General features: G+C 38.1%; 1 protein-coding gene across 1 annotated transcript in view; it reads right to left on the bottom strand.

Moving 5' to 3' along the window:
• Positions 1–414: 414 nt before the first annotated feature.
• Positions 415–24,026, bottom strand: part of PAFAH1B1 (platelet activating factor acetylhydrolase 1b regulatory subunit 1) — a 37,350-nt gene continuing 13,738 nt past the window's right edge. The window contains exons 2-11 of the mRNA XM_082493165.1: positions 18,593–18,804; positions 16,929–17,013; positions 14,753–14,827; positions 13,513–13,719; positions 11,404–11,572; positions 9,067–9,169; positions 8,229–8,457; positions 6,642–6,743; positions 5,534–5,690; positions 415–4,216 (exon numbers count right to left, since the gene is read on the bottom strand). Of these exons, the coding sequence (XP_082349291.1) occupies positions 4,143–4,216; positions 5,534–5,690; positions 6,642–6,743; positions 8,229–8,457; positions 9,067–9,169; positions 11,404–11,572; positions 13,513–13,719; positions 14,753–14,827; positions 16,929–17,013; positions 18,593–18,624 (1,233 nt within the window). The 5' untranslated portion in view covers positions 18,625–18,804 and the 3' untranslated portion in view covers positions 415–4,142. The remainder of the gene's footprint in view (positions 4,217–5,533; positions 5,691–6,641; positions 6,744–8,228; positions 8,458–9,066; positions 9,170–11,403; positions 11,573–13,512; positions 13,720–14,752; positions 14,828–16,928; positions 17,014–18,592; positions 18,805–24,026) is intronic.

The following is a 24,026-nucleotide window of genomic DNA, read 5'->3' as shown; positions in this document are numbered from 1 at the left end:
AAAGGGCAAAAGGGTCTCCTCCTCCTCTCTCTGCTGCAACAGCAGGTTCAAGGTAACGAAAAAAATCCCAAACCCGTATCAAAGCAGCAACAGCTTCCACGGGTGGGAGGCAGCAGAGCTGCGCTCAGCACCACAGCAGACACCGCTCTTTCAGCCCAAACCCGAAATCAGCTTCACAAACGCGCTGACGTTGCTTTATAAAAAGCTGTCACTTCACCATACTAAGCCAGAAAACCTCTGACTGTTCCAACTGTAACCAACTGCCTTCAAAGTGCTTCACATTTCCTCAGTCCAGCACAACTTAAATTAAAATTAGGTAAGAAGCAGGTGTACAGCAAAATCTGAAGGGTGAAACACCAATAGCTTTTTTCAAAATAGTTTTAATTCTTGCATCCAAGGAAACAAAACCACATCTAGTTTTATATGCATTTAATAGTTTACCAATTGGTACAATAAGATTTTTTTAATATGCAGAAAACATGAATAAATTTTGTTTTACACAGTCTGAGAGCAACAAATCTTACTGTAAAACACAGAGCAGTATTATATACATTCCTTTACTGATTTTTTTTCTTTTTTTAATTAAATTGTGTCAATAGCTTCAGTTAACTCCTACAGTCTGGGAACTGTTTACTCCAATTGCAACCTCTAACATCGTTCTTATGAAAAAATTCAACGTTTGCCTTCATGTCAATGTCAGGATCAACTTCTAAAACTCGAAGATTTTGCTAACTTATCTTCAGAATGAGCCTGGGGAAGCCCGAGGGACAGGCAGGACAAGAAAGCAGCTACTTACATGACACAGTGGAAAGATAAAAAGGCCAGTAAAATCCAGTTGTGACTTGTAAATCCAACTCCACCTTCCCCACTCCTAACGTGTTCATCCCTACCAGGTTATACACGTTCTCTTGCTCAAAGATTCTCGGTATTGACTTTTTTTAAATACACTGGACTTTATGTACAACTGGACAGCAAATAACTCATTCTAAGTGCGTTTTTCCTTCACTCAACTCGGTATTTTTTTAATATTCAAATCATTAAAAGGATTATCAAGCCACCACTGTCTACAAAAACAAAGTATAATCTTTTTCTTTTAAATAGCTTTCATGCGAGTCAAAAGCTATTTAAGAGGGGTATTCTCAGGCAGTTCACATAAAACAGGAGGAGGCAAACGGGAGAAGCAGGGTACTGACAGGGTAAGTAGACTGGGCTTGGTGAGTCTAGAGCCAAAGCTTTCAAAACACTACAGTGCTCCACAGCCCTCCCACAACTTGCTAGCAACTAGATTTTTTTTTTTTTCTTTTTAATTAGTGCCCCGGGCACATCATTGGTCACACCATACACAAAAGCAGGACGGTTTTTTTTAATCTTCTAAAGTGCAAGATGCTAGAAAACATCAACTTCCAGATTATGTCTAAACCACAATAAATGTTGCACTTTTCAGAATGCGTCTAAGACTTCCTGGGCACATTACGTTAGTGTGGCACTGGAATGTCTGTCTGGTTTTAAGCCAAAAGGTCTGTATTGTCTATTTGGTAACACGGTCTATATATAGTCGTTTCCTAAGCGATGCCAATTTTAGTAAGGAAAGTGACAAAGCAGCAGTGAACCTCTTAAACCCTCCAATAAGCGTATTTTGTAATCCAAACCAGGAACCTCATTATTGTACTTCTTATCACAGGAAAGGCACAGGATCAGGTGACAGAAAACATTGCAATGAGCAGTGGCAGAAGTTCAGCCCAGCGGAGTCTCACGGCGCGACACTGCGGGAAACCCTCACAAACCCAACTCCTGTGTCGTGGCTCTCGCGGTTTTGCCTAACCAGGGCGTTAGCGTTTGATCCAGGCGGGACCATCCCTGAGATCATTCACTGCTTCCGAAAGGAGAAGGCTGCGAATCGCACTGCAGAAGTACTGAGCAGAGTGTTTCACACAAGCAATTAAATGCTGCTTACATGACTTTAGTTAGTTGTTTGTCCTTGTAAATAGTTGTATGCTAGAGGGAAAAAATGCAGTAGACAACTTCCACGTAATAGGTACCTTTAATTTCTCATTCATCTTTATGAATTATGTACACGAGTGTGGTTTACTTTATACTTAAATAAAGTTTATAGGTCCTATCAGGAATCAGACAGCTGTATTACTTTACAGTTGCAGATGCACTGAGGAATTTTAAGATGCACTACTTGTGTATCTGGAATTCTCGAATAGGACAAAGAGCAGCAAATTCTTCCAGTCCAAGCAGCTAACAAACGAAAAAATACTTTATTTGTGCATGCTTAACTGCAGAAACACACACTGAAAATTACATAACCTACTGGATTTAGGAGATTAGCCTGAATCTTAACCTGGCTCCACAAACTCCCCGCATCAGAACTCCGTCTCCCCCACCCCTTCCCAGAGGCACATCTGTGCCGGGACCCAGTGCCGAAACCCATCTCCTCCCCGCAGAAGGACGGATCCTTCTGAGGGCGACTGTAGGAAATTAACCACCGCACCCCCACCGCTTTCGCGTGTACACCCGCCAGCCAACCCTACGTTGGTCAAGGATTCTTATGTTTAAAAGGGACAGTTTTAAAAGCCATGTATTAAACGAAATGAATAAAATAAAGCACAAATTCATCTGTTAAAACATCAGACTGGTACTTCATTATATTGCAAATTTTAAAGTGAATTTTTAAAAAGACCTGGTTAGTTTGATAAGTATTGTAATTCTTAGTTATCTACAATGGAATTTGTCACAAAAATGCTGATTAAAATATTAATTTATAATATTTTCATTCACTTCAGATCAAAATAGGTAACTTTAGGGATATGCAAATTAAAAATTGTATACACCAAACAACATAAATACTAATAGCCAAGCTGGACTAGCTTTGCTGACAGGATTTGGTCTTGTTTTTAAATATTTACTCGATAGCATCATTCCCACAGATGGACTTCGTTTTGTTGATGGTGTTTTGTTTTTCTTTTGGAAGCCTATATCATTCTGTATCTGCCACTACAATCTGATTCTCAAGGTATTCAGTGCTTTCTTTAAAGCAGTTAAATACTGCATCCCAAGATATTTCTCAATATGCAAACCACAGTACGTTTTTAGTCAAGCCACATTGTCTTGCCAAGGTAAGTATAACCTCATTTTCAAAGGGTTTCCAAGGAGGCACTAACGAAACCAAGAAACCTTTGTATACGCCAACCTCCTGCAAGTGAGTAAGAGGGAAGTGTACTTTGATACTGTTGCGTAGTAGGAATTGCACATCTCTAACAAACATTGAAAGCAAACAGCAAGTTGTACCATGGCAGTCATTTGGGAGATCAAGCTCTAGTGGAAATTAGGTCACTAAATTCTAGTGGGATGGACAACTCCTCCTGGAAGTTTGTCTAGCATAAAATAAAAAAACAAACAAAAAAACCATTTAAACTTAGTTTAACAGCACAGCTTAACCATTGAATGACCAAATAAAAAATAAATACATTTATCACATCAGCTGCTACTAAGATTTGTTGTCTTACTTCAGGTTTACAGTTAGTTATATAAATATACCAACCCTTGCGTGATAGGAGGCCAAAACAAGTGTATTCTGTTGATTTGGCAAATGTTTCATGACAAATATTCCAGAGTTTAATTAATTTCCATTAATTACACATAAGGTTCAGAAGATTCTGAATTGCAGCCTTATTATCTAGTATTTAGAGAAGATTTATTAAGCACACTTAAGTGATGTTACATAGATACACATTTCTGAAAGAGCCCTACAAAACTTTTCCCAAATGAGGTCACCAATTCAGGCACCAACAGACAGCAGAAAGAAAAACAGGTATAGTTATCCGACATAGAACGACACTGTCAACTATTCAGTTAAGTGCCCTATTTCAATTATCCAACTTCTGCCTTCTTAGGTCTGATGTGACCAATGCCAGCCCATGTTCTTAAACCTATGGTACTTCTAGACAACGTATGTAAATTTACAGTATACAATTTGGATTCACCATGCATGAATACTTTGTGTGTAACATTTAATAAGCTCAATCTACATCCAGAATAATTTACATGAAAGGACAATATTTATTTAAACAGAGCTCAATGGGTAACCATGGTATCTGAGTGCATCCAGAAGAAAAAGGGGTCAAATGTGAATTCAATCAACGGCACTCCCACACTTTTACTGTTTGATCTACACTTCCAGTAACCACATACGGTGCCGTCTTGTGGAAATCTGCGAGGAAAGAAAAGCTTATGTTAAGAACGTATCCAAAACTTTAATATTTTCCGCTCTCGCTGAATGTCATTACTTTTTCAGAAAAATTAAACCAGCTCAAAAGACTAAATTTCAAAGCTCATCACATCTGTAGTTCTGAAGGCAAATTCTCTCATGCCATAATTTTGTAAAGCATGAAAATCTACTTTCAGTTCAGTTATAAAGGAGCTTTCATGGAAAAGCTATACAGACAAAGCCATAACAGAGAGGTGCCCAAAACATCTCAAACTGATAAAACCCTCGAGTACCACCAAAAGACAGAACTTCATGTATTTACATAAGATAGTCAAGAATCGGAAGTCAAGAAATTCAACTTTTTCTTTTTGCTGCAGACAGTACAGGCTGTGAGCTAATATTTAAAAAATTTAAAGTGTACTGTTTCTCAGGAGGTTGCAAAATATTTCATATATACAAATCAATTTTGGACTGGATCAGCAGACAGTACTAGGAAGTTTAACCATGAGGAATCAAAGCGCCTCGCTGTGCAGAAAGGGTTCAGCAAAGCAATCTGTAAACTGACGCAGCCGATTCCAAAGTGAGCCAATCCATGCTAATGGTTTAATCATCTTCAGCTCACAACTTTTCTTTGCCCCTTTCTGATCAGCTGTCTTCAGCACTTTAAGAGTGAAGGGAAGTCAGAAACCCTGCACTTTGATTAGACTCGCAAGTTGAATTAGGAAACCTTAGTAGCCGATTCCTGGTTCACTGCTAACCTAACTTACACAGCTTTACAAAGAAGCCAGAAACTGCCAGAGCAGCACACAAAGAAACAACAGAGACAATTCCAGAGTAAAGCTAGCTTTGTTGGATAGGGAGGGGTTTGTTCTGTTTTTGCCAGGGCAGGGGGGAACTAACATCTACCAAGACATGGTAACACCAACCAGGAATGCCCAGCAATTCAAAGTATATTTTTTCTGACTGTTTTGCTTTGCCACCCTCCCCCCCCCCCCTTTTTTTTTTTGTTTTGCTGGGCAAGCATTTGCAATACAGCACTCCCCAAATGCCTACACACTCAGTGGTGAAAGGTTCCAGAACACCCTGGCAGTTAACGTCTTTATCCAATGTGCAACACTGGCAACAGAAGCGGAAAAATCTAGCACACTCGAAATTCCTATCTGTCCTTACTTGATTAAAATACACATGGCACAAAACTTCACTGGAATCTGGAACGTGAATGCCTAGCTTGATGCTCAACTTCAGCTGGTGAAGATGTAAAAAGAAAATCTGTATCTCTGGCTCTGTGCTTCGCAGTATGCACTGTAGAACAATACATACCCAAAGAGGTAACAAAGTGTTCGTGCGCATTGAGGGTTTTCATGCATCGTTTGTTCTTGAAGTCCCAGACACGTAGAGTCTTGTCATCAGCACAGCTCAAAATAAATTTTCCCCCAGAATGGAACAGAACGCCACGTACCCAGTTATCATGGCCCACCTTGTGCATAAGGAGAAATCAGTGAGCAGACGCATGTTTTAAGGCTAAGCATTCTATAATTTATGCTACGGCAAACTGAGTGACTCCTTGCCCTGTTCCTGCAAGGATAGCATTTAGCTTTCTAAAACCTATCAGAACTCAAAGTTTATCTTCAGTTTCTATTATTATATCTGTATCAGCACTACCAACAATGTGAGTTCCTGTCCTTGGAGGCAAACAAACAGAAGTCCTCATGTGATCTGCACTGATTCTGCTCCCCACCCCCAGCACCAACACTCAGTCCAGCCTGAATACAGGCTGGAGAACAGCAGCCCATAGCCTGTGGGAAGACCAACACATTGAAAGAACATGACATTTTACAGAAGACAAAATTCACATGATTCTTAGCATTTCTGTAGACAAACCAAGCTACTCATCATGACCTCTTCTCCCTGGTGACAAGTGATAGGACAAGAGGAAATGGGATCAAGCTATGCCAGGTGAGGTTTAGATTAGATATTAGGAAAGTTTTTTTCACCAAAAGGGTTATTAAACATTGGAACAGGCTGTCCAGGGAGGTGGTGGGTTCGCCATCCCTGGAGGTGTTTAAAAAAATGGTAGATGTAGTATTTGGGGCCATGGCTTAGAAGTGGTAATTGTCAGGGTAGGTTAATGGTTGGACCTGATGATCTTAAAGGTCCCTTCCAACCTCAGCAATTCTATGATTCTATGATTCTAAAACTACACCACAGTACTCCTGCATTTATACTATGTATTTTGAGACTTTTAGTATTTCTTAGCAACAGCAAGATCTGAAATATAGAAGCCATTAAGATGGTATATTTCCACTGCTTGTCTTATTTCAACAACTCTGGCTTCTCTTGAAAACATAAATATGTAAGATAATTCATTCCGTTAAAACTGATTTTACATATGCAGCTATGACCACCAGAAAAACATCAGTGAACTTACAAGTGTCATAAGGCACATGCCAGTGCTAATGTCCCACATCTTAATGGTCTTGTCTCTGGATCCAGACAGCAGAAAAGGCCCAGGCTTGCCACTCTTCTTAGTCTACAGAAAATTATGTTTTCAGTTATGGTATGTATGGAGTGGAGAAAGGGGGGAAGAAGGGAGGAAGCAGATCCCTTCTGAGTGCTCTTTCTTAGTAGCAAATTTAGATTATGTGACAGCTTACAGCTAATAAACACGTAATGCCAAAGCTGAGGGTCAAAGATATTTTGTTACTAACATTAGGAGAAATAAACAAAAACCAAAAGGAATTAAACAATCTGTTAAAAGAAATGGTTGTATGTCCTGCTGATACACCAAGCCAAATAATACTCTGAATCCACACTTGCCTACTACAAGACATCCTCTTTTAATAGTAGACACAGTCCAAGTAGAGTCAGACATCTCGGGACAAAAGAATATGAAGTTCAGACATACCTTTGTGTTCTCATTCTTCACAAAAGTAATGAAGCAAGTTTAAGCATTTTTGAAAAGTTCCTACTCTGAACTTATTTCTATTTGCAGTCATACAAAGTATGAAAGAAAGACTTAGTTCTCAGAACTTGAAATGTTTCAACTGTGAAGTTAGTGTTAACTTGCTGCTTGTTCAAAGCTAAGTACTGTAATGTGATGTACACAGTTGATCAGACCAGCAGAGGGCAGGGGAGACACCACTTCAGATAATTACCACTGCAAGAGGAAGTGAACATTTGGAATTTAGTTTTAATCATTTTTAATCAAAAGATTATAAGGATCTTTTAAGGATGCAAGCAAAATTTGACTGAAATAATTTGTAAAATCCATCACTAGACAATCCCTGTGTCTTCAGCGTACCTACTTTTCCCCTTGGGTACTTGTGCCCTTTTTTGAGGTAGCAGGCAAGGCAGAAATGCATGGGGTTTTTCAACTAAAAATTGGAGTTAATTTCTAGTTCATTTCTTCTACACTTTGTCATCCTTAAAAGGAAATTTTTGCTGACCTAGTAAGCCTTTCTTGAAGATTTAGTAACCAAAACAGAGAAGATGTATCTGTGATCACACAAATGGGGCTGTATTTTTGTTAAAGAATGCTTGCTCCTATCATTAACTTTGCACACTAGGACACGGCAGCCAAAGCTTTATGTCAGCACAATACACCCAAGGCAGCTTCATTTCTGCATTCTCAATTCACTGCTTCCCCCCCCATTTCAATTGCTCAGCATCCTTATAATCTTCACTTTATGCCAGATAAGCTACCTTCCACATTTCTCTGCTGAAACGTGAAAGTGGTCGCACTCTCAACTTTCTCAGAAACAGACCATCTCTCCAAAGTTCACTTTCATTAGTGCAAAGGTAGGGTCCTACTGTTAAAAAACACAAAAGCATGGATCCTGTGAAGCCAAGTCAGGGGATTAATGGCACACCAAGTACACTCAGCAAAAAATACTCATGCACCTGCTATATCTGCCAAACGCTTTGAGACCAAAGCTTAGTTGTTCTAAATACTATCCAGTAAGTTCTATATTGAGCATGGTCAAAAATCTTATTTATTAAACATTGGAAACATTACCTCTGATCCCGTAGCTTCTGATATGGTGGAGTACGAGCTCTCGGGAGCCCAGGAAATGCATTCTACCACGTGCTCGTGTTCTCGGAGCTCAGCTTTGCATTCCTTTGTTGCTACCACCCAAACACGCACTGTCTGGTCATTAGAACAACTGGCAATTAAGGTGCCATCCTGGTTAGGTCGCACCATGCGCACCCATTCTCTGTGACCTGTGAAAGTCTTCACACAGTAACTATTAAAAAAAAACAAAAACAAACAACCCAGGAATACAGCATGAGTCAATTAACATCGCAAGAAAACCACTACACATGCTTTTGAAATTTAAGGATGTTTGACCTACTCTTAGAAGTTAAGATAAATTTTTTTAGCGTGCACGTGTCCATCCTGGATGGTGATGTAAAACAGTTCATGGAAAGGAAGTTGACAGGAGAAAGAAGTGACAGCTAAGAACTGGCAAATCCTTGTTAAGGTAGGGAGCAGGAAGATCGGGGAAAAATGAAGTTGACATGACAGCTTGCACTAAATAGGTATTTTAAGAACAAGTAGAGATTTACAGGTCATTCAGATTGCCTTCATCTAGAGCTTTCAGCAAATGGATGGATTAAAGAGACAACCTGATGAATGAAAGAAGCAAGATGACAAAAAAAAAAAAAAAAAAAAAAAACAACACAAAACCTATCAGGAGACACCTTGATCTATGTCAAGAAAAGTAACATTTCTCCTCCCTCCTCTCATGCTCCCTTTAAACTTGTGGTTCAACATTTATGTGGCCCATTTCCTATAACGAGTGGTTTCTGCCGGTTTTGTATAGGTGCAGATGTTTAGCCAGAAGTGCACTTACCCTGTTTGAACTTCCCACATTTTGATAGTTTTATCCCTTGAGGCAGAAACTATATGATCTCCATTGGGCATGATGGCTACTGAAGAAACATTATGATCATGACCTAAAAGCAAAATCAAACCTTTATTAAGTGGTATTGTAATAGTTTTTACAAAGCACACAGGACTTGCTATTCATTTATTGTGGACAAGTAGCTACAGCAGTAGTGCATGTTTTATGGAATAATCTTTACATGTAAACTTGAGGTTTTACGAAATAATAATTTATATTTTTAGAAACCACACAGGCCAGATATTGAGTGCCCTTTAAAATTGTTTCACAAATTTCTGTAAAATGCTTTAAAACCAGATGTTCACCACTACAAGCAACACTTCTATGTAGTTACAAAAGCTGGTAGTTTAGAAGAGAGCTGCTAGAGTGGCTGTCCTTAAAATTATCAGTTAGGTGTGATTACAGTATGCTGGTGCACTATGTAGATGTTTAAAATGAAAACAGGTCTGCAGTGAGAGGCACGCCAAAACTCACTGCAGAAACTTAATGCTAAAAGACCGAATGTTTTCAGACATCTGATATTAGGTTTTAATAAAACACTGTATTGCACTGATTCAAGAATCAAGTAAGAACCAACTGTATATACATGACAGCAACTTCTACAACTATTGAGAGATCAGAGAGGAAGATGATCAATGCCCAGTCAGAAAAAAGCATCCAAATCATTTCCTTAACACAAACTCCTTATGAACTCATGTATGTTGTTTCAGCTCTTGACTTTACTCATCCCACAAGCAATGGGTCATAACATATAAAAGGGAAATAACACACTCTGTAAAGACTATTCATTTCCAGTACTACAAAAAATTAGAACTTAAACTTCCCAAAGTGGCCTACATTAGAATTAACTGTTTTGAAATTTTAGTATTATCCAGAACAAGCTGCTGGGTAGGGTTTTTTTGACAAGTCCAGTGTACAAGCTTGACTATAAGAGTCTGTATATAATTCATGCACTTGCCTTACTTTAAGCTCTGAAACTGTCAGAACTAGAAATGAATCTTCTGGGATCAGTAGTTTAGAGTATACATAATTTCTCAACAGCTTAGAGGCATTAAATAGCTTTCTTTTTTTCATCTGAATATCTGATGTCCTTTTTTGCAAAAACTTATAGCTAGTAAGTTCATTAATAAGTTGCTTTTATTCTTTTACATTGAATCTTGCAAGCCACCTATCTACAATGTAGAGCTTCACAACTTCCATTTCCATTTTTTCCAGTAAGAACTCAGAGCCCCTGGTGTACTACTAGAAAGCAATCACACCAGTGATCAAGTAGCTGAAGTGTCAGAGAATAGTAGTTTCAGTGCAAATATGGTACTTTACACATCCTCACCGGAACAATTATTTGTTTATTTTTACTTGAAATTGAGTTGAAAGGGTGTAACTGGCAACACAGGTGAAGCTAGTTCACCCAAGCTCATGTTACAACATCCAGTTCATAAAAATACAGATACTGCACATGTGATCATATAGAAATCTTTAAAAACCAACTCCTCCCACCGTGGTACCACTGCCTTATTTTCTTGATATCAGCCAGCTGCAATGTCTGTTCTTCCTCTACAATAGTGTTCTGTGGTGTTTAAAGAACTGTATGCACAAAAGGCAACAGCTTTCTGTTTTCTTTGGTAGAGATGTGTGTTTATTTTCATAAGTCTCAAACATTCTCTATTCCTACTCACCACTTCTACAAGAAGATATTAAAAGGAAGACAAGCAGGAGTATAAAAATGCTTTTACATCAAGGCTGTAAAATAAATAGTTGCTGTAAACATAGAATCTTACAGTTGTGGTTGTTTTACTTTCCCATTTTTTCCTATGGCTTTTGAGTCTAACGCAAAGGGCATGTTCATTTAAAGTCAGACAAACATGAATGCAGACGACTGTGCAATATATACAGAATGCCTTTTGCACTAATTGCTTCCTTCCCAAAGCAGTACATCAGGTAAACAGAGGGGTGAAGGTAGTCTTTTACTGATTTGAAGCCAGTTTTATTGTCTAGTAAGCATTTCATTTTTAGCACTAAACCCCAATAACTGAAATTTCATTTCAATATCACTACGGGATGCTTCCCACAGCAGCAAGCATAGCAGATTTTACATGCTATTTCATTCCATAGACGCTAAATGTATACTTCACAGAGCACTCAAAGCATCAAAACATCCCCCCCTCTTTCTTTTGGACAATACTCTGGTTTATAACCCCCTTCCACATCGGCAGTTTTCCTGAATGAGAAAAAAAATAAAAAAATCTCTTCACTTTACAGACTAAATCAATTCCCTTTATACCTTACCATGCATAGTTCTGATGCACTCAAAGCCCTGGAAATCCCATAGCTTAATGGTCATATCAGCAGAACAGGAGGCCAATAGTTTGCCAGTGTGGTCAAAGGAAATATCTTGCACAGAGTCTGTATGCCCCTTAAGGGTTCGTTCAAAGTCTCCTGTCTCATAATCCCACACCTGACAAGTGAACAGAAAATCCGTTAACAGCAACCTATTACTCTTTGTATTCTCCAGCCTTACATTTGCACTCTGCAGGCCAGTCTGGCACCTTGCTCAATAATTAATTGAGCAAGAGACAAAGACAGCCCTAAAAAGCCTAACAGCATAGAAAAATAAGCATTATTTTTATATGACTTTAACTTAGAAATTAACTGAATTCATGCATCTTGAAAACTGTTTTTCAGCTTTAAAGCATTATAGACACAGCGGGAAAATAGCTTCCACTGTATCTAAGAGTCTTAACACCCACTGCCCTTAAAAATAAGGAAGATCAATTTAGAAGACGCTGGACAGAACAAATCCACTTTCTACAGATTGGTTTTCTCCATCCCTTTCTATGCTAGTTCCCTAACTAGCGCCACAGCCCATTTTTGGTTGGTGGGGAAAGCATCATCTTTAACAATCCCCCCCCTCACCCTTTCCCAAGCTTTACTGTGGCTCCAGAATTTACTTGCTGCTTCGGAATCCAATCGCAAATATTCTGCATACTCAAGAGCCATATTCAGAATGCACTGGTTTAGGGATGATAATGCAAACCACTCTGAAGAGTTTGGTATGCACACACTAGTAGATTACAGAATTTGTCAGAGATTAAATAAATGTCTGCAGTTAATAACTGCAAGATAGCATGAAGTCCCCATTCTCACCTCCCAATTAAGTCAGTCTTCCATCATCTAGCCACAAACAAAAGCCTTTGAAACAAAACAAGCTCCTACAGATTTTACTGTGTCTCTCTCAAACACAAAATTGGATATTTCATCCTAATTTTATCCTAAACAAAACAAACTCCAAAAAACACCCAACAATAAAGAAAAAATCCATCATCCCAATAGATTGCAATCATTTGGAATGCAAGTCAGAAATTAAGCTATACAGCTTGACTTAAAAAATAAGAAAATTCATCCAGTGTATCTGTAAGAGGGAGCAAAACCAAAGCTAATTAGCCTCCTCTGTAACATCTAACAAACACAGAGCTGTCACTGCTTCAGCTGGCCCTGTCTGCCTGAAGAAAAAAAATAAATCCTCTATGTTCAAGTCTGCTGCAGAAACAAGAACAGGTTAACGCTTTTTCTGAACTAGATCTGGGTAACAATTTTTACTTTAATTTTCTCCAACAAGTAGCCACTATTTAGATCAACTTGTATTTTTAAGCACATTGGTTAATATATTAAACTTTTTTTCAGAACAGCACTTTTCCATTGGTTTTCAAACCAGCATAGAAGAGCACAATAAGAAGTATCCTTTATTGGGATAACTCCCTTAAATTGTGACATCCAAGCAACAACAAAATGCACAATCATCTTTATTGGATGCTAAAATGAGAAACTACTTGCCTATTGCAACAAATCTCTTCATGCCACTGTACGCTGCAATAAAGGCCTATGAAGACCATTTAAAGTTACTGAAAGTCACCAGACTTCATGAGACTTGCATGTCCCGTTTGTAGTAAATTGGAAGAACTAATTTTCAGTTAAGATTACATGTGCAGAACCACTTTAACTCAGCTTTAAAAATAATCACTTCAGATGACTTGAGGCAACTGTCTTCCTGCTTTTCATCACGTCACTACTCTACACACTACCCCACTCCTCCTCTACTGAGCAGTCAAAATGCATTCTTCCCCCAACGATCCTTTACCTATTTCTCCAGTCTCTAAATCCACATTAGCTTAATTATTTTTTCCTCAAGTCAAAGGATAGTAAAATAGTCTTGTAGATATTAACTGGACCAGAAGAAAACTAAAATTGTAGATTACAGAGGGCATCATACTGTCCTATCAAAGCTAAAGCAGAATCTGAAAGTCTTCCATCAGTACAATGCACACCCCGCTTGAAGTACCGATGTTACATATTACACATCTGACTTGCTTAGTTTAATTTTCTGTAGCAAACACATACCTTTATTGTGGCATCCTCTGAAGCAGAGACCATAACACTGAAAACTGGATGGAAAATTACTCGAGTGACAGGACTCCTGTGTCCACTCAATGCATACTTCTCTGGAGGACGAGGAATCCACTCTTTAGGGTCTCGTTTCTGACCAAGAGGTCCACCTGATGTAAATTCTTCCTTAGCTTCATTCAGTTTCGACTCTAATTCCATTACCTAAGTTTATGAATTTTAAAGAGACCATTCATTTCTAGTTTTATACCATGATCTAATTCATCTTCACTCAATAATCCAAATAACAACTGGCTCCCAATCTCACAGTAAAGCAAAGACTGCACGGATCCAGACTGATTACCACCATTCAATAGTGTTGGCACTTCTAAAAATCAAACCTAAATTAATCTTTTATCGTTTATTCTTTAATGATTTAATCATTAATCATTTATTCTTCTCTAACTTCCGAAATATTTTGACAGGAAAAAAGTCCCACAAAATCACGTTCACTCAAATACTCTACAAATATGTTTGAGCTACTATTTTGACAGACTATTGAAGGAGGGTGTGTTAACAAAAAGGAATGCTACTACTGCAAAAGTTTTTCGCATCCCTGAGATGGCACGCACATTAACCGACAGCAGAGAAACTAAAGGTGTAATAAAACCCTAGATATATTAACCTTCACAATAGATAGGTCTGTTGTTAGCACACTGATTTTTTTTTTTTTTCTTAAGCTTTTAATACACTGTAGATCCACTGAAGCATGACTAAACAGAGTTTTGTACTGTCCACTTGCAGTAGAATCACTTGCTCTAATGCACCGGAGTTAATGGTTTCTTCCCTTTATGTTAAAGGCCAAAGACAACTGGCAGCACAGGTTTTTACCTTCTTTCTAAACCAGTCAAGCCTTCTGGAGACAGCTATTCAATATTTCCACTCACAAACAGCCTTAAGGCACCTCTTTCCTCTCCAGCTTCTGAAAACGCACATGCAACCCATAAACTGAAGTCAAGAAATTTTTATAAAGAAACTGAGACGATGTTTCTGCTAGCACCGAGACAGACAAAACATTTTCTACAACATGGATTTAGCCGTTTTCCCTACTCAAGACCCCAAAATTCATCTTTGAGGCATCATTTTCTAAACCCTGCATTTGCCTGACAAGGAAAATATGTAACATTCTGTTCAGCGATGAATGTTTGCTTTCAGATATAACTTTTTATACAGGTAAATCCATCAGATCTTTATTTACCTTCTTTTGTAATCTTATAACAGATGTCCATTTTTTTTCCAGAAGTCCAGCATACTTCTTATCTAACTCTTCATTCTGAGGAGAAGCATTTAAATAAATTCATATATTCTAGTTCTGAAGCCTGTAGAAGTGTTTCTTCAAAGGCAACATAAACAGCTCATTTTAATAAAGATCTCTTGACCACAGAGAGAGGAATTCAAGCAAAAGACTAGAATCAGTTTTACTAGTCACACAGAACAACCACACTTCAAATTTTCATCGCTACAATTTACATACACAGAAAAGAAAAAAACATTCTCAAAGATAGCCTCATTTTTCATATCCACCAACTCCAGCACTAGGAGCTAATGTAATGGACTCCTGCCTTCAGAGTTAAGACTGTGCTAGCACTATTACTTGTTAGCACAATGCCCTTTATCTCCCATGGAAAAGCACCCTGTTTGAAGGGGGCAGCCAGCTGTCACAGTCGGATTACGTATACTCCATCTCACTTGGAAACCAGTTAGCCCAAACTAACACTAATTTTTAAAAAAAAAAACAAACTTGATTATAGTTAACCTAAAATTACCACCATAATATTGCATTATTTTGTGTTACCTTCTCAAAGACGAGCTTTAAGTACACTCTCCCTCCATCTTTACTTCAGTGACTGAAGCAGAAAGCAGACCACTACACCTGCCCTAGTCAACACCACCTCAGCTACTGGAGAAATCAACACTGATTTTGCACCTCTAATGAAACTTTAATGAAGAATAATTTTCTTCAACTTTGGGCTCTAGGGAATAGCTGAGGAGCAACAATGAACAGCTGATGTTATTGTAAAAGACAGAGTATTGCTCTCTTTTTTTTCCTCCCACCCATTAACACAAGAAAGAGGAAGACAAGCAATGCAGCAAAACAACCAATATCCAAGGCACAGAAGAGTAAATAAATGCTGCACACTTTCTTTCCATGTACAAAATGACAATCTCGTACTAGAATATTTCTAAGTTAGATGGAGAATAACAAAGGCATGGGAAAAATAACAACAGCATGGCTTACTCCATAAAAGCTCTGAGGACTGACTGCCTCGGTCAGAGATCAGATGGTAACCTGCTACTTCAGGGGCATTTGTAAAACTGGAGTTATCTGCAGGAATAATCAATACCAAAAAATGAAATCCCTCTTTGTAAAACTACACTTGAATCCTTCCAATTTACTGAAATAATTTCTGCCTTTATCTTTTTTTTTTTTGTCATTTTAGTGTAACCCCAACCAATTTGGATTTTCTTGCAAGAAAGTAATATGGAACTTCTAGTAACTGCGTTTTCTATTTCCCTCAGGACCATCTAGCCTATTTAGATCGCCTTTTTAACCTTTGGGAAGAGAAGACTTAATTAGGTTGATAGATAAGACAGATAAGGGAATGGTACTAGGATTTTCAATTATAAGTATAGTATTCCAATTTGTCATTTCTACTTATTTATTAGATACTGGAAGCAGATTGGAGAAGTTAAGTCAAATTTCAACCAAGCATTTTGGAAAAAGAACAACGCAAGATTTATAATAGAGAAAAGGCAAGGATTTATCAAAAGCCAGCACACAAGTTTACTACTCAATCCAGGTGTCTCCAGAGAAACAAACTCAGATGAAATGCACGCCTCCTATGCTAATAAGCAGAGTGTTTAAAAATTATACCAAGAATTATCTGTTACAATGGCAAATCAACAGAATTAAGTTGCAAGAAGTGACTGGTCTAAGTCAATAGCATCCGTACAGTCTAACAAAATAGAGCTGACGAATTTATATTAACCATTTGAGCTTGCCCTCCAACCATACGGTTAAGCCAACTGGTAGGAGACACTTTCAGCAATGATTTAACTACCGATCCAATTGCAATCACAAAACAGACTTCCACCATTTGCTCTATATGATAAAGGAGAGGACAAAAGCAATACTGGTTTGTCTTCCTGTTTCTTAAACATTACTGTGTGAAGTAAGCCTCCAAAGCTGCACAGGCTTATACCATTTCAAATCTGGTTACAAGAGAACAGTCTTCAGTTTTCTAACTTTGTACTGCAGAAAGTTTATACTTTTATGCGGGATTCCATAAGAATAAGCACAGTTAAGGAAATTAATTACAGGGAGGGGACGGGGGGATGGACACAACAGCAGGAAACAAATTGCTTGAACTCACCACATCTAACTCAGCTTCCTTTTTAAAAACCGAATATGCCTCTTCATAGCCATTAGAACGAAGGTAATCTGCTATCGCTCGATTTCTAAAAAACAAAGAACAGTATCTTCAGACACAATTCTGAATAAAACAGTAGAACTGGTTCAGACTTATTTTTTAAAAAACAAAATCAACATTTAAGTCTTCAAGGCAGTACAACACCTAAGATTATTAGGTTTGTTAAAAGCCCAAGCAAATTTTACAAAATACATTTGGCAAACAGATTTTGCTTCGAGATGTCAATAGCAGGATACACTTGGTATCTTACGTTTGGTGAAGAGTTTTTTTCTTTTAAGTTACCAAACATTAGAGTAACATGAATATACTTATCAATCTGTATCGTACATAAACCCCATAGCATATATAAAAGTAATAACCATATCTACATATTAAAGTTGTAGCTTTATATTTGAAAGAAACTATTTTGGGTAGAATAGTTTAGAGTACAAAATTTTACTTCAGTTGAACTTGAATAAATGCTCAGTTTAAGAGAAAAAGTCTTATCTTTGTTCTTCAGAATGATACAGTAACTTTTAGTTAGATTACAGGAAGGATACAGTGCTTCAAAATTTACATTATCCTTCAAAATATTCCACACTCACACAAGACAATGACAAAATTAATCTGTCTTGAACCTCTCAAGATAGCATGCATTTGTTATGGACCTACTCATAAAGTTCCAATATTATTTGAAGACTTCAACAAGCAGTCAGCACCTTTCGTTTATGAGAAGACGACTAAGGAAACCCTGCATTTTCAATATATAATATAAAGGGGGTCAAATCATTACTGGAAAAGTGAAGAAGCTGTACTAAAAAAAAATTAATAGGGAGCTTACCATGGACAAGAGACACCAAATGCCGAATGATACCTGGTCCATGCTTTTAAAAGGAATAAAAAACCAAAACCAAACCACAAACTCTATGTAAGTTTATGAAACCAAGTATCATGTGAGACACTGCCATCCTGATTGCTCCCCACCACTCACTCTATCATGACATTATAGAAGAGAAAGCCGTGGCATGGAACTTGACAGCCTATTGCTAGCCTTAAAATCTGGAAGTATTCCATATCCTAAACGGAATCAAAGTGGGTTTTTTTTGGTGGAGTGGGTTTTTTTTATTATTTTGGGTTTTGCTTTTTTCCTTCTTTAAATATACCCACCCTTTTAAATATAATTTAAGGAGTCAAAGATTGTAATCACAATCTAGCATGTTCTTATTTACATTCGGGAGTAAAATGGCAAAATTGTCAGAATTTACTGAAGATAAAAGTAGAATTCAAGAATCAGTTTGAAACATATATTGGAATGTGCTTGCTGCTTACTTGAACCCTTTCATAACTCTGTGACTGAAGTCAAAACAAAATAGAGGATAATAAATTATAAAAAATTTAAGAATCCATTTTTTATGCTATAACTTTGAAGTTATATTTTCACCACTTCACAATTCTATTATCAAATACCAGCAGCTGTATCAAAAATAAGAACACAGATCTAAACCATAATACATGGTACTTGACTGGCACGTGAGCAGAGCCTTTCTGTAAAATCTATTTGGAAAGAAAAGTTAATATTTAAAGTATAATGAAAATGCAACACAAACTTAAAAATAACCATTCCTTACAGTTCATCTCGTTGCCTTTGTGACAGCACCATTGTGGCTGCGATGTCAGGTTAACGTGATTCAGCAGTGCCTGCCTCCTCGAGACCTAAAGTCTTAGGAACCCTGGATCCACAATGCAGTCTGCCACCGAGTGGCTTATATCAAAAATATTTTTCCAGACGTGAAATCCAATAGAAAATCCGGAGGCATTCAACACAGAAGATTCAATCCATCTAGAAGGTGGAGAAAGAGACACCATTAATTTCCTTTAAATAAGCATTCAGTCACGCTGGACTGACACAAAGATTTTTGTACACAGATTACAACACCGCTTCGGACAGAACAAGCTGACAAAATTGTAAGTGAACTTTATTTTGCTAGTCTGGATTATGCCCTTATAGCACATCTCCAACTTGGACTGAGTAGCGTGGCAAGACTTGTACACTTTCTTTACTCCTTGTCCTCCCAGTTAGTCCTTCAAGAAACAGAAAACTGAAGGAGACATCTTCACTCACAGCTCAGTTCTAGTTTGTGGGCAACTCCGCCATTTTTTCCTGTGATGAAAAGAACTTAGACCTACCATAAACAGCCTACTTTCTGCACTCACTACTCCTACCAAAAAGCTACCACTCAAAATCCTCTATCCCTATGCTAGATTTCTTACCTTCTGTAGATGTATCTCTTCATCAAACTAAACCCAGTGAAGTTCATTCAGCTACTTTTCAACACACACGAGAGACCAGCTAACGCTCTCCTATATCTTTCAAGCTTTTGGGGAAGAGATTAAGGAAAGAAGAGAACACTCCAGAAAGGGACAACTGAAGATGCTACAGCACACTAAAGTGTGTAGGCCATAACCAACAGCATCAAGGCACACTCAGTTTGTCACTGTAGCTCATTCAGCTCAACTGTTTACCTACAGTTAATCTTTTATCTCACCGACATTTGGGGTACAGCAAATTTTTAAACAGATCTTCAATCTTATCAGAGTAGTGCAATTACCATGGTGGAGGGTTTTCACAAGCCCGTTATTTCAGCTGGGTTCAGACAGTGACTCGATCACTATGCATCTGACAACACAAGCTAATTCAGAATATAGGTGAAACCTGACGTATTCGAGCTAATGTTCAAGCCACTCTGAATTGTGCCGTTCACAAATTACATTACACACACCCTATTTAATATCTTCTTATGCAGTAACATGAACTTCAGTATTCTACTTCAACTGGACAGTTTTAATCCTAGTCAAGGCAACATCACCAAAACTATTTTAGCAGCACTGCCTTTTGATTTCTGCACTGCAGGTACTCTTTTGTAAGCAACACAATTATGAAAAATGCTGAAGTTAGCATTTCTTGCATACCCGACAAGAGTCTGCGTATAACACATAATTTACTCAAGCCGTTAAGCAAGTCTGACCAACCACCTTTTAGCAACGAGTTAAACTGAACGCAACGACTTAGGAGACACTAGTGGGTTTGTAAACTTTCTACCAACTATTTCAGGAAACGTGTTCCCACTGCCTCCCCCCTACTGTTTTGTCACTAGACATACAAGTATGCAAGGTTCACTATAAAAGTTGGACGACAATGTTGGTCAGGAGCCTGTTTTAAACAAAAGCTTTTTTATTTGAAAAACATTAAAGAAAATACTAAGCTCATATCATTAATGTCTACTTATCCATCACAGGGGATCAGGAGCTTGTTTCTAAACCTATCTAGACTCTGCTGTCTGCTTCAAAATAAGCTTAAGCTGCAAGTTGCTTGTATTTCACTCTGCTGGTGGATTTCCCACATCAAATGCTGTACACCATAATACTGCACTGCAAGCCTTTTAGGACATGAGCACTCTAAACAGGCAAGACGTTATTTAATTAGTTTGACCTCTTCCCTAATAGCTATTTCAGAAACAATTCAGTTGAAAACTGATAGCACAGGCTGCATCCTTTCAGAGAACAGAAGCAAACACTTCACTTATTCTTGTCCCATACCTCGCTTCCTGACAGGTAGAGAGACAACTGGTCTGCAATAGATGCACCTTCTTCACTACACAGTAGAAGTATTGCATACAAATTAATGGAAATTTAGTTAATATTAAAAAATAATCTATTGAAATGATCAGAAGAAGTGCCCTCTAGAGGGCAATGCTGCTACAAATTTAGGTACTGAAAAGCAGAGGCTTATAATGGCTGAATCTCTGCACTTCAGTATGAACATAGCAACGCTTTCAGTAGCGATAAACATTGTGGAGAAGAACAAAATAAAGCACTTCTTCATACACAGAAGCACTATTCGAAGCACTGAATAGCCAAACACAAAGATATAAACTTCCAAAATCTTCTTACAGTACTACCATGTTAAAAATCACGGTATTAAAAACAGAAGTGGTTTTTTTTTTTATTATTATGAACAACCAAGCAGTGAATGCTGGTAAATCCAGCATTGGTGCAATAACTCCAGTAAAAATCATACTCCAATATTTTATCAATTTTGTCATTGCGCCTAAGAGATGCAACTATAGCACCTGCCCCAAAATAATAGCAACTACATTCATAAGGTGATCCTTGACATGTCATCTAGTCAGAAAGGCATTTTTTCCCCCCTCAAATGTAAAATAACCCCAACCTTTTCCTCCTGTATCCCCAACACTTAGCAACACCTGGCCTGCTCCATCACTCTAACTCTGAACTGTTACTCAGAAACAGATCTTACTTAGTACTACATAAATTTCAACAGCTACAGGGCAAAGCAGTTGTTTCTGCTACTAGGAAATCACAGCTGATCCACAGTAAGTTACCAATCAATTGATCTGCAGTATCTCGCTTCACTGACAAGTGTCTCTTCCAAGCACCCTTCTCAGTATTCCCAACTTTTTAACTACAAAGGCACCTGAATATAATACAAAGTATTTTAGGGCAGCTTCCTTCATGTACACCCTTTAGCAAAAGACAAAACAAAACAAAATGAAAACAAACAGGAAAAAAAAAAAAAAAAAAAAAAAAAAAACCCAAACCAAACCCCCACAAACAAAAATACCCACCCAAGCAAAACCAAAAAGGCCCCAAAGACCCAACTTCAATTATATACCTGTGCCACTTTTAGAAAGAACAGAGAATGGATGAATATCGTCCATGTGCATCCCCTTTTCTTTAGCTAGAGAAGGCTTTGTTACATACAACACTCAGTGGAGCCAGACTAACCAGTCCTCCCCCATTGCCTATGGAGGTTTATAGTCACTGCTGTGTTACACAACCTCAGTAATGAGAGGAAGCAAGTGTTCAAAGACAACCCTTGGCAAAAAAAAAAAAAACCAACCCAACAAAAAACCACCACAAAACAAACCCACAAAAACCCACCTGTTCATTACATTTTGCCTGAAATCAGTCATTTTTGGTATCAGCAGCTTACTGTGAATAAGGTGATGTCAAGACACAGCTAGATCTTTTTTGAAAGAAATGATGTCTTTGTATGAAAATTTTAATTTGTTCTGTATTAAGTATGGGGAAAAAAGGCTGAACCTAAACAGAGCCATTCATGGAGTAACAGCTACCAATAAATGTAAAACAGGATGTGCGTTTTATTAATAGCCCCACTTACACTGCAAGCAGTTTTAGTTTCTAACTTAAGACCTATTTGATTCAATACCAATGGTCTGCATATATAAAAGCACTGAGTGGCAAACCTCTGCACAGGTACAATCTTGCAACAAAAGTGGGCTACAAGTGTTTTCACCAAGATCAGTTGTCTTTATAAGCATTTTAAAACAGGGAACCAGACCTGGCTGAACACACAACACCGGAACAGCTATGAAATATCAAAAGTTTGCCTCTCCCTCCTCCTGGCAGTGCGGCATCTGCTCAGTGTTCCAGATCGCACAGGTACCCGGTGGGAGGAGCAGCAGCGCTCACCCGCTGCAGTGTAGGTAGGCTACTTCTTTATGAAAGAATACAAACCACTTGAAACTAGACGTGACATCCTCCTCAGCTTCGTTACTAGTAACAAATCCTCAGCAGACTGCTCCATCTCATCTCAACTGCTAACTTTTCCACTTAGCTAAAGATCAGCTTTTATACTTAGGACTGGTAGAAGTGTCTGAGCAATAAGGATAAAAGACGTAATTCAGTCCTTAAGTGCTGTAGGACTGGAGTGGCATACTAAGGCATAATCTTTTAAAAATAGACAGCTAAGAATCATCACAAGCCGGAATTTTTTTCCCTACAAAAGCTTCTAAAACATACAGAGCTATTGATAAAGAGCAACAAGTTGGGCAGAAAGACCTGAAAAGCTGACAACTCCTTCCTTGTAAGGGAAGGTGGAAACAGCACAGTATAGGTTCTTCTGACTATCTCATTAAAAAAAAAAAAAAAAAAAAGGAAGACCCTCTGTCTCTCCATGTCTAAGAATCATCCCCCATCCTCCTAAACTGGGATTCCTTAGCTTCACCACATACAGCCTTTTGCTGGAGCCAGCTGCACTCACCACAAGACTCGCCCACACTGCACTGAGGACACATTTACTCCTATTGAAATTGCTTTGAGGCTCAGGGATTCTGCCTGACATGCATTTAAAGATGGTCCCACCCTGATGGTGACTAAGTACATACCTTTTGCAACTGGTTAGTGTGAAGGCACCCAGCTGAGTCTAACTTCACACTTGAAGTGGACATCACAGATCTGATACTGTAGAGGAACCACCCTCTTCCTGAAGGTGACTAAGACATCCTAACCATTCAAAAGACAGTTGCTTCCTGTCTTTACACTGATGTCTATCAGCGTGGTTCAAGTGTTTCCTAGATTACTGGAAAACTTCACAATAACTTAACAAGAGAGACCTGCTAACCATTCATAAGATGCACAAATAGTAAAATGAAACAGGTTCAGCTGTCTTTGTTAGCTCTTTGAGACAGCTATGTAGCAGATACTCAAAGCACAATAGCTAAACAGATACAGTCAAAGCAATGAGGTAGGAGAAAAAAAAAAAATCACTTTCAGGCAAGAGATAGTCAGAATTCCCCTCAGTTCATGATACATCATGTCAATAAATGATAAGCCTTGGCTCATAGGTATTTCTATGGTGGTGTTCATACTTGCTTCAGGAGACATTTAAATACTATTTTCCATAAGTATTCTCCAAATATAATTGAGAAACACATTATGGAATCAAATTAACCCTTCAGCATTTTAGACTCAACCTGCCAAAAATACCTGTTCATTTACCTAAGCTAGCATCAAGCAAGAGCAAAGTAACTGGAATTAAAATTCCTAAAACTGCCCATTCTGTACACATTAAGAAAAATATATCAAATTTAATCTGTAAATTACTTCAGAGTTCATTACAGTTCTGCTTATCAGAGTACACTGGATGCTAAACAGTACTAAAATTTGGTTTGAATACGTATGCCTGGTAAAGACACGGTGCCCAGAATCTGACATTTAGCTTTTATCTATTTCAAGCTG

Source organism: Vanellus vanellus, assembly GCF_965231255.1.
Source record: "Vanellus vanellus genome assembly, chromosome: 19".
Lineage (NCBI taxonomy): Eukaryota > Metazoa > Chordata > Aves > Charadriiformes > Charadriidae > Vanellus > Vanellus vanellus.
Note: the sequence above shows the minus strand (reverse complement) of the source record. Positions and strands in the feature narration are given on the sequence as shown.